General features: G+C 38.1%; 1 protein-coding gene across 13 annotated transcripts in view; it reads right to left on the reverse strand.

Annotated features, from left to right (window-relative positions):
* Positions 1-19,034, reverse strand: part of OXR1 (oxidation resistance 1) — a 232,790-nt gene that overhangs the window by 23,728 nt on the left and 190,028 nt on the right. For 9 of the 13 annotated variants that reach the window (XM_083450506.1, XM_083450502.1, XM_083450505.1 and 6 more), the window contains 8 exons: positions 18,428-18,510; positions 15,056-15,163; positions 13,830-13,949; positions 13,017-13,169; positions 9,725-9,909; positions 5,562-6,280; positions 3,615-3,780; positions 2,721-2,877 (listed from right to left, as the gene is read on the reverse strand). In XM_083450506.1, the coding sequence (XP_083306632.1) occupies positions 2,721-2,877; positions 3,615-3,780; positions 5,562-6,280; positions 9,725-9,909; positions 13,017-13,169; positions 13,830-13,949; positions 15,056-15,163; positions 18,428-18,510 (1,691 nt within the window). The remainder of the gene's footprint in view (positions 1-2,720; positions 2,878-3,614; positions 3,781-5,561; positions 6,281-9,724; positions 9,910-13,016; positions 13,170-13,829; positions 13,950-15,055; positions 15,164-18,427; positions 18,511-19,034) is intronic. The other 4 variants (XM_083450508.1, XM_083450503.1, XM_083450498.1 and 1 more) reach the window with 1 other exon arrangement.

Below are 19,034 nucleotides of genomic sequence, written 5' to 3' on the forward strand. Positions count from 1 at the left end.
TAGGTTAGTGTGCAGGTGTTACTGGAACTGGAGGGCCTGCGCTAGAAACTGTAATGCAGGTGACCTTCTCTCAAGGGTTGCATTGAGAAAAGTTGTATTGTTGTATACCAACCTTGGAGCACGGTGAAGTCCCCCCGAATTTTTCTTATAATTTGGCATTATATTTGAATTGTTTGATTATTGAATAATATGTATAATTTGGAATATATGATGTGGTTTGATTGGATTGTTAAAATGGAAAATTTAATAAATATAATTTTAAAAAGAGAGAGAGAAGTTGTATTGTGCTGGCAGGAGGGGCAGTCCATAAGTTAGTGGCTCCTCCTATGTAGAAAAATATATCGCATCTGATGTTAAACAGAAAACAATCTGAACAGGTATTTGCATTGGAAAGACAGTTCCAACAAGCTTACAGTCATTCACCTTTTTACTATTTACCTCACCCACCAGCATCATGTATTAGTAATTTTGTGTTGAAATAGGCAATGCATGCACATTTGTTAATTGTCTTACACAAAATTGAATTTTTTTTTTAAAAAAAGTTTGCGTTACTGTATGTATATCACACGCAAACCTGTTAAACTAACAAACCACACTCTTGCAAACGGCAGTAAGCACTCCAGTTGAATTCCTATTTTTTTAAAAAAGACTTGACAGTACAAACCTATGCATGTGTTTACCGAGGCTTACTCCAGTGAGTGTGTGTGGGAATGCAGCCAGAGATGGTAAAGATGTAATTTGGTACCTTTCTATAGGGGTAAAATGCTGCTTTGATCAATGTTATATATCACTAAAGTCCTTCTTCCCTTTTTCCATCTGGAAAGTGCTGAAGTGTAAATTTGGTGAATTTACAAGATAAACTATGGACTTGATATACCGAGCAGTAAATGGTAAAGTTGGGGACCAGAAAACCAATGTTCTGTACATCAAAATCATTTATCCCAGAACTGTATGTTGCTGACATCATAGTTGAAAGCAGCCTTTTTTTTTTCTAGAATAAGTTTAATAAAAAAAACCAGACCAGAAAACCCCCCACAAAACCTCCAAACCCCATAAAACACTTAAAGAGTAACAGAGGCATTAAAATGTCTATCATCAACAATACTGTTCAACTATTTCTACCTTTAACACCAGATACGCAAAGGATCATCACTAGGCTTTTCTGCGTCTTTTCCTCTCAACAATCTACAGCTGTACACCAGCAATATCTGAGTAGGTAACTTACAGACTGCCCACACACACTAGGGAATTAATATTGCTGTTTCACTACACAGACTAAATCAAAGACAGGCATACTCCTCCAGTAGCAATAACCTACTGCTGGCAAGAAAGCCATGAAATGGTTGACTTCAGGAATCTTTGTCCTGAAAGCTCCTGTAAGAACAGAAGAGTATACTAAAAATGGATATAACAATGGTCACTTGCGTTCCAAGAGAGCAACTCAGTTTTCATTATTTCAGTGTCCAAACCATAACTTCCTCTGCTTTTTATGCTCCTTCCTTTTAAAATGAATCTCAAAAGACTGCTAATAAGAGATTCTGATCTCTCAGAAAAGAAAGTGCATGGACCAAAAGCATTAACCTTTGCAAACTGACTTTTGCTAGGATGTTCATGAAACGCTCTCAGTAATCACTGAATTCCCATAACAAAAAGTATATAACTATAGACCTATTATATGGAAATTTTATTTTAAGTCTATTTTAGATTCATAAAATGGCAATATCAAAATACTGAAAAACAAATGTACATTAAATAAAGAATCAATAAAGCAGAATTCATTGTTTTCTATTCCAGAGGTGCTTAATTTTATATGTAATCTGTTTCTGCACAGATGTCACATTAAAATTCACTCATATTTTCCTGCCTTGATTTCGTAACTAATAAAAAAATACAGCAGATTCTGATGCCAATCCAGGAGTAACACACTGTAACGTTTAGAATCAAGACCAGCAACTGGAACATCTACAACATCTACAAAAGATGAACCAAGCAAGTCTTCATGAGCACAACAAGCGTAGACTGAGTCACATAATATTATGGAGTACATAAGTGCGTGTGTTTAGGACACCAGCACACAACTAAAATAACATGTTAAGGGTATTTACATAAATACATACATACATTATACCAGAAACTAAGCCTGGGCAACACGAACATTTGGTTTATTACATGTACAAATCAACATGCAGGTCTATTTTTCCTTTTGCAAAACAGTACAAAACGGCATATATCTTTTGCAAGGTAGCAACTGTTTGAGCCAAAAGCTCATCGGTTTCTTTAGCAATGAACAAATGTAATGGTAATCTGACGGAACTTTTCAAACTGGGAAAAGAAGCAGGGTGAGGAGTGGGAAGTGACTGAGATAAGTAAAATAGTGTGGGGTGGGCTCAATTCCTTCTCAACAAGCTTGCAATTCATGGAGAAGAAAAGCTGCTGGGAATGAAAGTCTGATAAGGAAAATGTTTTACGCTTTCCCTTCTCCGATTGCAAATTACCTCTCTCCAAAATGGCTTTTCCAGTTTAAACAGAGTCAGACTACAAGTTATATACACACCTGCATGTAACAGTAGTTTGGCTCAAAATGCACCCTAAAAATAGAGATTGCATTAAAAAACATCTAATTTATATTTCCCCCATGGACATTCTTCATATAGAAAGTTGAAATCTTTCAAACAAAAGCTAGGTCTTCCAGTCATTAAGAAATCTTTAAAATCACTTACCTCCCACTCCTTAGCAGATGCTTCATTAATTGAATCTTCACTGGCTTCAGACTCAAATTTTTTTACCACCATAAACCCAGGCTCTCTACTTATCTCCTCTGTATCTGTATATATTTCTGGACTCCACTGAACAAAAAAGGCATACAGATGCTCAGTCCTTTCAGAGAGCAAAAGAGAAAAGCAGTTACTGAACTTTCAAACTTACAAAGACCTATACATGTTTCAAATTCCTTCCAAATACCTTTCCACTGTTGCTTATACACTATTCTCTTTGAAAAGAAAGAACTTGAGTGAATGTTCATTACAATTTTTAATAATGTATTCCAATGAAAATTTAGAATACAATCACTCAGAAGCATAAAAGGGACTACTAATTTTTCTGGAAAACTATTGTATTGTACTTCATTCTTTCGTCACTCATCCCTAAATAAAACAAGTAGTATCAAGAGCCATCTTTCAATTGTTTACAGGCATACTGACTAGTAGCCACTGAAAACCTTATCCATGAATTTGCCTAAACAAATTTTAAGCCATCAGCACAACTTGCAACAGTGAAGTCCATAAATTAAGAATGTGTCTTTCTCAGGCATCAATAATATTGGGGAAGCCCAGGTAAGCCCTGCCTCGCATAATCGGTCACAAGATGTGGTGCGCACACATCATTTTAATGGCAATGCCCATTAACTTTTTTTGGGGGGTGGCCCCTCAAATATTTTATTTAAGGGGTCAAATGGACCTCGGCCCCTACAAGTTGGCTCCTATGAGCTGAAGACTTTCAGAGTCTGGTAGGAAAATAGTTTGGTATACTGAAAGAAAGCAGCAATTGTTAAGCTGAAAAGTGACAAGGCACTCCTTTATGATGGCTATATTTACAGAAAAGCGTTCCCATCTTACCTTTCTTGCGGCACAGCAAACCAGTACTCATGTTTCTTATCTCTCTGTGCATATTGTTGCATGGATGCACTTGCCTGTGATACAAATGTTTTTCTCATTGGCTTGCCAACTCTGAGACATAAGAACTTGTGTAATCGATGTCTTCTCTTCTCCTTCGTTAGAGAACCTTTCATTAAAGACGATATTAAATGTCAGGTCTTTCTTGGCAAGTTTGATCAGGTAGTTTACTAATGCAGCAAAAGCAACATGGGAGGCAGCAGTTATGAGTTACTGGTCTGTGAAGCCACAAGTAGGTGCTGTGATTCTCCAGTGGTTTGACTTCACCCCCGGAGGCACACTCCATTGTATCTTGAGTCAGACTGATGCCAACAACTTATAAATCTCTCTGCTTTTATGCAATTGCATGCTGGATAACCCCTCTCCCCCTAAATGTGCCCTTCCGGTTCCTGTGGTTATTGCATTCAGTCAAAAAATATGTATACCCTTTCCAGTTGCTCTCTTTTCTCACAGCTTGAACTCACCCATTATTGTGTCTTGAGTTTCTCAGTGTTCTTTTCTTACAAACACTTTGTACTGTATCCTGAAATCTTCTGTCTGTCTTTTTAAATACTTCCCCCCTCCCTTTTCACAGGATTCCTCATTTCATCTATTGAAACTCCTTTAAATGCTTTCCTTCTCTATCTGAACTGTCCTCATTACTTTATCTTTGTGCACTCTTTCATTCTTCCAAAACTAACCTTTGAAAACTGACTTTGGTCTATAAGCCCAATATGGATTGGAATCCAAGTACCTGAAAGAGCATCTTTCTCACTACCAGATCAGGCCTTAAGGGCTGCAGGAGATGGCCTGGCTGTAATTCCATCAAAAGCCACAGTAGTATGACACAGGGCAACATCTTCTCTCTTATGGCATTCCTTTCCATTGGAAATACAGATGTCCAACAGCTTTGCATGTAAATACATATTTTGGCTAGGACAATGAATTACCTTTTTGCTACTGCTTTCATTATTGTTGTGGGTATGGATTTTACACTTTGGAAGTTTACCATCATAAATAGTTGACCTTATCTACTTAGGTTGAGACTTTTATTCTAGTATGGCCTTTTATTGTCTAGCATGGCCTTTTATTCTAGTATGGCTTTTTTATTTATGATTTTTAATGTCTAGTATGGCTAGGCAAAAACAAGTAAGTGACTGTTGTGTCTGAAACAAAAGGGTTATAAATTTTAAGGGTCCCACTGCACATAACAGTATCTTCTATTAGCAGTGGGGAACTTGGTGGCCTCTACATGTTGCTGGGCTCCAATTCTCATCATCCCCAGTCAGCATGACCATTGGTCGGGGATCATAATAATATAAGCAGTGCCTGCAGGATCAGGCCAGTGGCCCATCTAGTCCAGCATCCTGTTCTCACAATGGCCAACCAGATGTCTGTGGGAAAACCCATGTTAGATAAAGCTATTTGTTGTTCTCAGAAAATTAATTTATTAAAAGCATTTCTCTTCCATCTTTCCATTAAAGGATCCCCAAGTGTTTCACGCAAACAATGTTACATGAGAAAAATGCTAAATGTTTCCTTAACTGGCATACCTGTTGCTCATAATCTACAAACTGTGTTCTGAATGCAAACGTGGTAAATACTTCCAAGACACGTTTTATCACTAACAACGGGAGCTATTCAATGATGTGTGATAAGGTTACCTCAAATAACAAGATGCTATAAAAACTACTTTGTGTTCATTTAAGTATTTTTAATAATAAAGACAAACTTATGACACAAATTTATATTTAATCATCTTTAATGTAGGCGTAAGTAATTCTTCCAGCTATGACAACTACTTCTCTTCCTCTGTCAGTGGACTAAGCTGGTATAGGAATGGGCTATATTTTCCAGCCACACCACTGCTAAAAATATATACATATTATACTCTAATATTTACTTACTGACCTTCTATTGTTCCATCAGCTATTGCTACTTTGTGCTTCATTTCCTTATGTGCATCTTGGTGCATGTTATCCCTTTGTTGTTTAGTTTGTTGCATAGTATGGCTCTTCCAAAGTTTCCGCAGCATATCAATATCTGTCTCAGAATCTTGAGTTGGCTCTTTCACAAGTTGCCCCTTATTTGTAGCATCCCTTTTAGAACCATTTTCTTCAGAATGCAAACACTCCTCACCTTCTGGTACATTTTCCTGATCTGTGCCATGTGGTGTCTCTTGAGCATCAGCAGTAGTTCCCTCTACAGTGTCTTGTACTTCTTTTAGTGTTGAGTCTGCCGATTCTGAACCCACAGTATCGCTAACAGACTTGCTGCCGTCATTCAAAGGATGTTCTAGACTGGAGTTTACGTTACCAAGTACATTGGCAGAGTCTGAAATAGCCGTTACATGTTCTGTAGCAGTCTGATTTACTGTTTGGACAGATTCTGATGAGGCTCCAGAAGATTTGTCTTGCCGAAGTTCATCCGAAGAAACAAGCTCCTCCCTTATTGGAGAGAGTTCTGATTCAGTGAACACATCTTCCGAAAGAGACTCCTCTGTGCTCCTCGGAGCAGTGCTGGCACTATCATTCCCTGTATCTCGCATCCTTGAGTCCATTTCATCAGTACTGCTTCTTGCGATTTTCCTGAAATGGTAGAGATCTTTTACAGACAATTGATCCACATCACTAAAAGAAAAGGGGGGAAAAAGGGGGGGAGCTTTATGTTATAATCTAATAAGCTAGACAACACCTATGTTTTTACTAGCCACATTTTAATTGTGTAAGTTGAGAGGCTTATTGCATATGACTCTCCATCAAACTCAATTCCACAATGTACCTGATTAGCTTCTTGCTTTATGGCAGATGGATGGGACCAGACACGCCTTATATTTAAGCGCAACCCTGAGATTAATGCTCTACCTACTGAGCTATCCCTCTTGTTTATTTGATGGTTATAAACATTTGAGAAGTTGGAATAGATGCAATTCCATCTTCTCCAGTTCTGAATTTTGCACAATAAATGGTTTAAACCAAGGATGTCCAACCAAGGATTGACTGGTCGATCCCTGGGAGGTTTTGGCCAGAACCCCCCAAAAACGGAACTGTCCTCCCTAAAAAAAGCTGAACAACTTTGGCCTGAAACCTCCCCCCCAAAAGGGGTAGATCACTGCCATTTTTTCCCCTGTGAGTAGATCGCAATCTCTTGGGAGTTGGACATCCCTGGTTTAAACAAACATTTAAACAAACCATTTTTTGTACAAAGTACCATGAATCCAGTATTTTAAAATGAGGCAAGAAGTTGATGATCGGAAAGAGATATTCTATACCACAGTGATAAACACATTATATTACAACTGCAAATACAAAACGGACTGACATCTTGTTAAAACAGTATATTATAAAACTGAATACAAATGTTCAAATGAAAAATAACAATGCTGACGTGATGCTGAAGATAAGAAGATGCAAAACCGTTTCTCTTTCTTCTTTTCAGCTTTATATAGGCAGAAACATTTTACTATTAAAGTATTTCTTGATGCCAAACCATTTTTTACTCTTGAAAGTAAATAAAATTATTCAACAAAGCTCAGAAAACACATTAAAAACTTTACTAAGAAAGACTGCAGCACTCTTTATCCCCCACCACTTCAAAGAGCAACATCCAAAGGAAGGCACATGGGCTTGCCTGTGTCTGAAAGGCTTTGGGCAAACACAAAACCAAAGCTATACCCTGCCCTTCCTCCTGAGAAATGGCCTGAAGAGAGATACAGGCTCATTTTCCTATTGAACGGAATCCTCCTCCCTCCACTAAGCTTAAAGCCCAAGAGAGGAGCTAGGGATTTCCCCTGAAACAGTGCAACAGGTTTCACTATGAGACCAAATTTATCTGTTTGCTTCCCATAATATGATTGGAGAAAGTTCTAGTGTGGTGATAAGTATTTATTTTTCTGAGTATCTCTAATCATTAAATACTTTTATATTTGTTTCCGTTACTGAGTCTGTTCTGCCACTAAATCAGTTGGCAGAACTCAAAATATCCTATAAAAGCAACCTAATAATCATACTGCTAGAACATCATTATCTGCTGAACTAAACTTCTTTCCCAATATTAAGTGATAAAGCATGGAGTCTTAGGATCAGATCATGAAACAAACTTACGGCATAATAGAACTAAGTGACCTTAGGTATCCTACTGGAGTAGGGAATCACATAACATCTGTTTTAATCACAATTCCAAGATGAACTGAGAAAGATTTTATGCCAGCATTGAAAACCAGAAGTATGTGAAAAACCTAGGGGTGGTATCCAATAGTAGTTATAATTCAAGTATACTCTTTGAAATCAACAGACCCTTAATCTGTTTACTTTCAGTTATGAGTATGACTCAGATATCATTCCTGACACAGTATTCCCAAATGGTGGTGGGAAGAGGGGAGAATCAGGGGCAGAGCAATTTTTTTCACGTTTAACTGAAAAAGATTAATCTTCTTAAATATTTTGCAGGGGGGGAAAGCATTCAACTGCAACCAATACTAGTTAAAAGTGTATAGCTGATTAGTGGAAGTTGGTGGAAATATAAAGATAAATAATTGTAAAATACATAAGAGAGAAGGGATTAAGCTTCAGCAATAGCAGAAAAAACCTGGTTGGGATATCACAGGTATTTCTACTCTTAAGAGCAAATGGGAGATGGAAGACATAAGATGGGGCAACACACTTTTATCTCCCTCGCTTTTTAAAAGTACATAAACATAGAACCTAATTAAGTCTTATTTCAAAGGCTATGAAAGTGGCAAGTGGCACAGAGCAAATACCGTATTTTTCGCCCTATAGGACGCACTTTTCCCCCTCCAAAAATGAAGGGGAAATGTGTGTTCATCCTATGGGGCGAATGCAGGCCTTCGCTGAAGCCTGGAGAGCGAGAGGGGCAACCCCTCTCGCTCTCCAGGCTTCAGGAAGCTATCCGCAAGCCTTGGGAGCCCGGCGGGAGTTCCCGCCGGGCTGCCTAGGCTTGCGGATAGCAGCCTGCATACCGAAGCCTGGGGCGCGCTGAGCAGCGCACCCTGGGCTTCGGGCAGATATCCGCAAGCCTGTTCTGGGAGCTGTGGTTGGGGGAAGCTCGGGCTTCCCCCGCCCCAGCCCCGTGCCTGGGGGGGGGGGATAAAAAAATTCTTTATTCCCCCCCCCCCCCCAAAAAAAAAACTAGGTGTGCCCTATGGGCTGGTGCACCCTATAGGGCGAAAAATACAGCATTTAGCAAAATCTTACAGCATCTTAACTTGAGAACTATTGTCTAAACTCTGTTCTTCGGGTTCCTAAGACACCAAAAGCATAGAAAATATTTCCACTAATAACATATTTAAATCCCAAGAGAATAACTTGACTTTAATTTTCTATTAAATAAAAAAGCACATGCATCTAATATTCCCTGCACGTTTTTAGCTTACCTACAACATTATTATTCAGAGATGTGCTACTTTCAGAATTTGCAAGGATTGTACTCAATCTGATAATCAAGTGACATGGAAAACTTTTGTAGGGTACGTTTCAAAAAGCCATGAAGTAAAACATGTTTTCAACTCCGCTTGAATTGAACTGAAACTAATTCTTTTGTTCAGTGGGGGAAGCAAACAAAGCCAGGAACATTATCTTCACAACTAAGCTAAAAACAACAAAAAGGAACACTTTCTTGAAGGAAGGGCGGGGGGAGAGATCAGCTCTTTTTCTCTGTAAAAGTCATCTTATTATTAGAGACAAACGTAACAAAAGGTGAACAATATGAACCACTGTGTATAATTTATACTGATTACCTCTTCCTAAATGTTGAATTTTAATGACTCTGAATTTAAGAAAAATTAAGCTAGTCAGCATTAAGATACTGGCTTTTCCCACACTCATCATTGATGCAAAAAGGGAAAAGGCTGTGCTGAAGTTGGAAAGAGAACATACATCACATAAACAAAAGCTAGAGCCTGTCATGTACTTTTTGTTGCCTTAAATTTTGAATAAAAGAATTTGTAAGATGACATAGAAACCACTACCATGCAGTTTAAAAGCAAACTTTGTATCTATAAAAATCTATTTATACACATACACACACAGAGAGAGAGAAAATCTAATTTATCTTACATGGGTAATGAATCCTTTACTTTGCCATCTACAATATCTTTATACATAGCAGCTGACATCACTTCTTCCATTGGACACATGATGCCATAGTCTTCACAACCATTCTCTTGAACCAATGGATCCATTTTATGTGGATCAAACATTATATTATTTGGCGTCACTAGCAGCACACCGTTGACTGTTCCCTAAAAGAAGAAGAAAGGGGGCGGGAAAATGTTTGATGACCTAAGATTAGCCAAACGCTTTCAAAGCATTTCTACAAGTAACAGCACTGAATACTTAACACTCAACATTCCTGTAAGCCAGTTAAGGATTGTAAACCAATCCACAAGTAAAACATTTTTCCTTAGTAAAAAAAGATGCCTGAATCAATATTTAGCCATCAGTTTTAGAAAATAAACAAACTTAGATCTGTTAACTTGTAAGACTTTTCCCTCAACGTGCTAGCAATTAGGAAGAGACTCTCTTCCACCTAGATTAGAGAACTTTATGAAAGCATTTCATGAATATGAATGGGACTGGGCTAGTATCACCTTTGCTTGAAGCATTTAGTTCCAAAATTAAGAGGTGGTGGGGAAACACCATTAATTTGCCTCTGGTTTCTTTGCATAAATAAAGTAACACAGATGCATGCTAAGAGAAGCAGCCTTCTCCTGAAAACCTACTACAGTGGTACCTTGGTTTACAAACTTAATCAGTTCTGGAAGTCTGTTCTTAAACCAAAGCCGTTCTTAAACCGAGGCACACTTTCCCTAGTGAGGCCTCCCACCGCCAGTGCCCTTCCACCACTCGGATTCCATTCGTAGAATGAGGTAAAGTTCGCTAACTACTTCTGGTTTTGTGGAGTTTGTATACCGAATAGTTCATCAACAGGACTGTTCTTAAACTGAGGTACCACTGTCAATAGAGGCATTTTTTTTAAAAAAAAAATAGAACCTAATCAATCAATCAATCAGAAACATATTAGATTGGGTCCAGTTATGCCCTTTGTCTGATAATGGAAGAGGAGGCAATTTTCACTGGTTCCCCTTTCTCACTACAGCCCCTCAAAGATCTACTCCTTCAAAACAACAAAGAAGTGGTGTGTTTCGCTATCTGGCAAAGGAGCGGGGGGGAACTGCCTCATGGTTCCCTTCTGCCAGAAGGCTTCTGTTGGATCACCAAGAGCAAGGGTAAAACTGGATTTAATCCACTGAATTAGCTGAATGTGTCTTGGAGCTCCATTCCTTGGTATGCACTTAAAGTTTATGCAAGTTTCAACATATGGTAAAAAAGATTCCGAATCTAGCTCAAATAAGTTGCAGCAATTATATAATTAATGTAAGCTGGAGCATAAATGAAATCAAATCATGCAATATCTGCATTTAAAATAGATTGTGAAATTCACTACATTTTCACTACATTAAATAATGGTTTTATGTAAGGCATGTCATTTCTTAAAGATATCTAATGATTTATATAACTGGAAGTGCATATGATCTATTATTTTTGGAAGGAGAGAGGTTTTGGCAAAAAGCGCTAGCGGCATGAGGGACCAAGAGAAACCTATTCATATCCACAAGTTATTTTTATTACCAAGCACTATGTTATAATTTTAGAATGTGGAAACAGATTTTGCAAAAGGTAGGAAATCTCTAAGAGGTATACAGTGGGAGCCTAGTTGAACAAGGAATATTATGAGTTTTGAAAATCTAAGGTTACTAATGAAATAAAAGAGTCAAGCAAAAGTTAAGATAAAAGTTAAGATAGTAACGAAGCTCAGAGCAAATGGAAGCCTTTGGCCAATTTTTAAGGCAGCGAGGGTTCATCAATATACAGGATTAAACCAATGTAGGTTTGTGGATGAACAGAAGTCTAAAAATACATTTGGGGACTTTTAAGTTCACCTGTCTTGGGACAGAAAGAGAAGGAATCAAATCAAATATAAACACACAATAAGAAAGATTTGAGCTGAAAATAGTAGACACACACTTCTAGAAAACTGCTTTATTATTTTTACTGAGAAAGTACTGAGAAAGTTATTTCACATGCCATACTGAATGCACTGCCTTTAAGAAAGATGTAAATGTTTTGACAGTTTTTCCTGCACAGTATTTTGGCACTACCAAGCCACCCACATATTTTATTTTTTAGAAGCAGGCGTAATTCTGCTTTCAGCATTGTCTATCAGTTTTCCGAAGCCTAAACTGCATTAATGGCTCTCACATTTTCCTCAGTGTTCTTCTCCTGATATAATTGGCTACTACTGCTAGATCTGCAAGACAATGGGGGCAAGTCTATACAGTTAGCTTGTATCTTACATAGGGGTCATGTTCCAGGGATAGCACATAAAGCTGAAATTGCATATGGTGAAAACAACTCATTGGAACCGCCCCTGCACAAGCACTCTTATCTTCCTGAGCCAGCATGCAGAACGGGTCTTACCCTCCAAGGAAAGCAGAGAACTTTTAAGCTCTCAGTCTTGTTCACCTAGTATTCAAGGTGGAGAAGCTTAAAAGTACTTTCCGCACAGGGAAAACCCAGCACAAAAAGATCTGTTAAGCTCTCTGCATTCTGTGTGTTTAATTTGTGAAATTTCAACTGGCTGCCTGTCATGCATGTAAAGTTGCAACCGCGTAAGTTAAACGAATGTAAGTTGTGAGTCGACTGCACAACTTTGCCTCAGAAAGCAATACATAAAACTTGTGGCTTGAGAAATTTGCTGCTACTCCTAGCCACTGGTATAAGAAACGAAATAATTCAAACAGAGAATTACACAAATACAGAACTACTGTGGAAATGTGCACACAAAAATGTAATTATTTCTAGGAAATAATGGAACACACAATATGTATGTGATCCTCTCATGTGCAGCCTCTGTCGATTTCAAAACCTAATATTATTGTGTCAGAAGGCTGGGGTATTGTTTATTGGGTTTTGTTGAGAGGTTTTGCTACTGCTATTGACATTAAATTTTTTGGATCTTTATTTTTAGAGCTTATTATTTATGTGAAAATTGCTCAGTTTGGTTGTGTACTTTTTGATGTGTTTTATTTATTGTTTAGGACTACTTTTGTTGTGTTTGTAATTATGTAAATCTTTTCTTGTTGCAAGCCGCTTTGGGAGGCCCAAAAGTGGCATATAAATAAAATGTATGAATATGAAAGTGGAAAAAGTACAGGATGCAATTTATAAAAATATAGATTTGATAATTTTAAGTTAAGGAACATTTTAATTGGTATGAATTAATTGCCAATAAATCTCAATAAATGGAAGACCTCAAATAAATAGTTGAAGCATGATGCTTCTGTACCTTGCTGTTGGTTATGTATTTGCAATTAATTTTGAGAAATTTTTCTGTGAAAGCTTCTTCTTCCTCTGATGTGGATGATACAACTCTTGCAGGCCGAACACATGTGTAAACTGGTGTGGGTGTGGCTTCTTTTCCATGCACCCCATCTGAATCCTACAAAGGGAAAAAACAGTGCTAATTTATAATGACCAGAAGTAACACTGTACATTCCTTTCCAAATCCTAGAAATCACAGCTTTCAGTTTTTTGAATGTTTAGCTTGGATAGTCACAGCAAATCTATAAATAAAAAACCAATATAATGTTCTAGAGCCATGGGTACTGTACAATCTCTATGGGTAAAAGAAGATAGAAAATCCCTACATTAGCATAAAAATCTATAAAGTATATTGAAGGAATCTACAGCCCCTTCCTTAAACAATTTATTTTTAGCCCCCACCCCTAACTCCTACCAAATTTAGCGCTGATAGCAAAAAGTCCCACCTGCCCCCCCCCAAAGGATGTGCACATGTGAGTGTCTGCGATGACTACACCTATTTTTAGCCTCACTCAGTGCTAGCATGTGGCCCCCAGAGAGTTGGCTAAAGATGAATGTGGCCCTTGGACAAAAAAAAAAAATATTAGCCACCCCAGGTCTGAAAGCAAATCCTTATAACTCTTTCAAATAATCTAGTCAAGATCTTTGCCAACACAGTTTTTGATTTCAAGATACCTCAGCACCAATCAGATCAGCGTAGTTTCAAACACTATCCCTTCAGGAATGTTCTTTAACTTTCTTAAAAAGTTATTTTCCTTTATTCCAGCAACGTACTTACACTTACAGCTGTCTTCTCAGCCTCTGCTTCTGAAGATGTAGGTGATAAAGGACTTATAGGACTAAGCGAAGGAGAACTTTCCACACTGGAAATATATTCTGGATCAGGAACATATAAAATCTGTAAAAATAAGAAAAAATACTTCCAATTGAGATGTCATCACCAGGACTGAAACGTAAGTAAATTAAGATGGAAATACATTTCATGCAGAGGCTTTGTGTAAGAGATGCTTCAATACATTATGAACTGTCACTGTAACTACTTTGAACTCTCAGTGTTCTTTTTTGTATTTTGTGTTCCTCTGATCTCGCTCCTCCATGTCACGTGTGAGTATATGCCTGCATCAGACAAATGATTCATTTAGCTCAGTAGTGCCTACACTACTGGCAGCAGCTCTCCAGGGTTTCAGACATGGGGCTATACTACTGAGCCACGGCCCTTAAGAATGCAGGAGCCTGCAGGATCAGGCCAATGGCCTATCTGGTCCAGCATCCAGTTCTCATAGTGGCCAACCAGATGCCTTATTAAAAGACTTCTGCACATGATTATTGGTCAGTTGAGAGCTGAGTGGATGAAAAGATGTGGTAGATGTAAGGAGAGTGATGGTAGCTGAGTGATGGTGTGGAGTTGCGTTTTTAGTCGTAGTGCGTGCAGTTGAATGGCTTCTCTCTAATGCCTGCCATAATCCTGACTTGTTGTTATACAAGAACCAGAGATCATAGTTTAAAACAAATGCTGGCTAGCTAAACAAGCCACTTTCATAACCCATGACTTGAAGTGGCTAATTTGTTTGGTTTAAATCATGATCTCTAATTGTATGTAATGAAAAGCCTGGATTCTTTGGAAGCAAAACTAAATGCTAGCAATGCCCTTCTCCCAGCCATGCAGGAGGCTGCAAGGGGAGAGCGAACAAACTGGAGGCTTTGCCATTGTTTAGTACTAAGTCTTCTTTCCACTTAAAACATAGAAATGGACCTGGAGTTACAACTTCAATCCAGATCCAGACCAATCCAGATCCAGACCAACAAGGGATTGCTATTTGATCTGAGGTTTGTGGCAAGTTAGGGGAAAACCATTCTCAACCATTTTTTTCAGATTTCCTCCATGGCACAATTAGAGCAGAGTCAGGACCTATCTTAGACAGCCCGTGATCAGATTTCCCCTAAAAATATTTTAATATTTGCCTCAGTTGCTCAGTCTCCCATATGCTATATAAAAGGAAGTACCTGTCCAGGAACGACTGCTCTGGAAAATAGCTTGTTTAACTGGACCAGTTCATTAGGTGTCGTATCAAACTTTAGGGCAACAGTATTCAAAGAATCTCTTGATTCAACCTGTTAAGAAAAGGTAACTAGTGTTGAAATACAGTATTCAAGTTCTATTTAGCTTCAATTCAAAAGCCTACCAGTCTTCACAACCTGTCCAATAAAATATTCTTGTCCAAATTCAACAGGCAGAATATGGTTTTCTTGATCATGCAGTGGCTTTGCAGACCCAGTTCACATGAACAAGCTTTCCCTTGTAAGCTTAGCATGGCACAGGTTTATCACTAATTCCCAGAATGGAAGGTGGCAGAATCTTCAAGGACATGCTCTATGGAGCTGCCTCAGGCACCAGGCCCATTGGCAGACCAACTCTGTGTTACAAGGATGTCTGTGAATGTGACATGAAGGCTGGCAACATCAACCCCGCCATGTGGGAATCCTTTGGAGACGACCACAGCATCTGGAAACGATCAGTCAAGTTGTGTATCCACAGCAGTGACCAAAGGAGAAATGACCACTGGGAGGAGTGCAGAAAGAAGAAACGCCATGGTACAACTGCAACAGCACAATCAGACGCCTTCATCTGCCCTAGCTGCAACAATCTCTCTCACACATATCTGTCTCTACAGCCACAGCAGACGCTGTAACTCCCCAATGGTTTGACTTCACCTCCGAAGGCACACTCTTCCATTGTCTCTTGAGACAGACAGATGCCAACCAATAACTAACAGTATCCTGCTTCTCCTGGATATGGTTCCTAAGGAGCTTCCTACCCATGTTATTTTCAAGATCACTTACTGGCTTTAAGCACCCAGAGTATTTATGCAGTTTGCCTTTATATTGCCTTAACTGGTACAGATGGTCCGGCCCCACCACTTAATGGATCCGAATTGTTTCCAAAGAGTGGTAGGTGATGTTTTACCCTGTGTTGATGGCCTCTCAGCTGATTCCCTGGTGGCCCTCTGGAATGCAGAGTTAACCAGGGCTATCGAAGGGAGAATGTGCTGTGCACCTGCATATCTTGTGTTTGTGCGCATGTCACACCTACTACTAGTTACACCTACTACTGGTATGTGGCCTTCAGATGGGTGGCTACCATCAATGCGGCCCTCAAGCCAAAAAAGGTTAGCAACCACTGCAGTAAAGGACAATTGTGCAAATCAATCACTTTTTATATAAGAAACTTGCTGAAAAGCAGGATTGCCACTCTTTTCATGACAGCTGCTCTGTGTCTGTTTTCGTGGCATAATATACAGATATCCAACAGGTACTAATTTCTACAGTATTTGAGGAAATGCTAGCCACCTTGGCTGAAAAGACTGGCTCCCCACTATGCTCCATGATTTCCTAGAGTACCAGGTCTACTAAAATACTGTTGCTTTTTAAAGCGAAGAGATATTTAACAACAAAGTAGGGAATGGATAGAGTGCAAGACTGAACACTAACAGCACCTCTAACTCTTAGAATAGAAATGCTTCCTTACTTTTTGTAAGCAATTGAAATTCTGGCTAACTTGATTAACAATCACTTAAAGCAGTTTATCACAATAGTTATCACAAGAAATTACATCTATCTATTTCTTGAGCTAACAGGACCCAACATTCTCCAGCAGCAGAGGGATATCTATCTGAAAGACTTTGGCACCTATACTGTCAAGAAATAGTCCCTTTCTTGTAACAGTATTTCCTTAAGTAAAACCTTTCTATAATTTCACAGAAAGTTGACATTTTCTTGTACTAATAAGTACTTAATAAAGTAGGGTCGAAAATTGCTTCTAAGGCCCTATTATAGCTTTCTAAGAATGCCTTATGGTTACATGCGGTAAGCATATGGAAGGAGGAGAAATTCCCCTAACATTTTTTTCCAATTCCATATTTTAAAATTTATGTAATGAAACTGTGAGGGTCTAAATTACTACTGCTAAACATTGTTTTAAATCAATGTTTTAAACTCCCTGCCAATTAATTAAGAGTGGTATCTGTTCTGCACCTTATTTACTCTGAATACTACAAGCTTCTGAAACAATACAAATACTTAAGCAAGGTACTACTATATTGTGATTCTGACCATAACACAGAAGGGTATATGGTTCACTGGAAGCTATGTCAACTTCCACAACAAGACTTTCTGAAAGTGCTTGAAATACTACTGAACATACTACCCAATACACCAAATTATAGCCAACTGTCCAATATTTTACACCTATTTATACAGATACAATACACATCACATTCAGTAATTGTTTTTAATATTGTAGTTAATAGATTACTGGAACCCACACCGGAACCACATGGCAAAGACTGGGTAAACAATCTTAACAAGTTATTGCAGAGGCTCAGAGAAGCAGCATGTATCTGGTTAATGCAAGATACTGAAATCCATTTTGTTAAACACAGAAGCATGAGAGCTGACAGATCAGCCTGCATCACTTTGTTTACTCCAGTAATTTGCTTAATATGAGAGAATAATTTTACTTCCTAATTACATTTCATGCTTATACTGATCAGAATTTCTGGAATTCCAGCCAATCACGTTGTCAGTGCAACTTCAGAGTACATAGTAGTTTTACTGTTAAAATATTTACAAAAAGTATCCACGTTCTTAATAGCATTTTAGTTTAAAGCACATCGTTTTTATTTTAGAAATCAGATTAAATTATTTATAACATGCCAGTTTAATGTGCCAATTTAAATATTATAACTTTATAAGTCCTAGTTATACAGGCAATATGTAGCAAAACATTTCTTAATTCAGTTTCCCTTAGTAACCAGAAATACGAAACACTCGACTGCAGCACTGTTTGAGGGTCATTTGAAGAACGTAACAGTTACAGAAAGGCTCCATTTTCAGATACTGCTGGAAAAAATAGAACTATGCTTCCAAATAGCAAGAGATCAATGGAAATTCTGAGAACATAAGAATGTTATTCAAAGGCACTGCAAAGATGGACTAACATCACCACACCTGCATTCAACGGAAAATGCTGAAAGCTATAAAGGCAGTAATGGATTTTAAAATAATTTGTGCATCTAAAGGAATGTCCTGTTGATTTGCAGTTATTTACAACTTGATAACCTCTACAGGAATACTAGAAAGGTTAACTTTGCCTCTCCAGAATTACACTGCATCATTTCTGAAAAGACTCAAAATAGTACTCGTCAATCCTGTTAAGGTGATCAGCTGCCTGCCAGAGCTACAGACTGAATAAACAAAAAGGTAACATGCATCACTTTTCTTCTTAAATAGCATTCAGAAAACTAATATCCAAATATTAAACATATCCAAATCTTTATAGATTTATCTTGCATATTATGTAGGTGAGTAGTTACTTACTGTGTACTCTATTGTCCCTTTAGGCTTTTGAAAAGACATTCGTCTCCCATCTTTCTTGTCTAGGGTCTTTTTCTGGCCAGTATCTGAAAAAAATTGAGGCAAGGCACGCGTTACATTCATTTTTCTCTCCCTTTCAGTATTGTCACAGACTGCTGACTACAGCCCCGTGGGCAGACATCTATTTCACCAGTTACACAGCTTATACCCTGTGACTCTCAACTCAGCCTAACACAACTAGCTGCCAGAACAGGGACTTCACTCCTCTGTTCTCCTTTAAGGATTTGACCAATATAAGCTACTTTAGTGATTGGGAATATCTTTGTAGTTTCACAAACACCTGCAAACATTCCGTGTTATCAATTAAAAAAAAAAGTTGTATGACAAGAATTGTATAGGACAAGGTTGAAATAATTCTAACAATTATAACATCAATTAGTTCTACACTGCACAGGATATGTCCATAAGCTGCAACAGACTGTGCACAGCTTAGTAGACACAATTTTAAGATGCAGATTTTAAAAAAAACATTAGCATTAACACAAAGGATGAGCATTTTCATGTAAAGTTGGCCTTCTGTATACAGATTATATGCATGTCCTTTTTAAAA

Source organism: Podarcis tiliguerta, assembly GCF_965153285.1.
Source record: "Podarcis tiliguerta genome assembly, chromosome: 7".
In the NCBI taxonomy this organism is placed as follows: domain Eukaryota; kingdom Metazoa; phylum Chordata; class Lepidosauria; order Squamata; family Lacertidae; genus Podarcis; species Podarcis tiliguerta.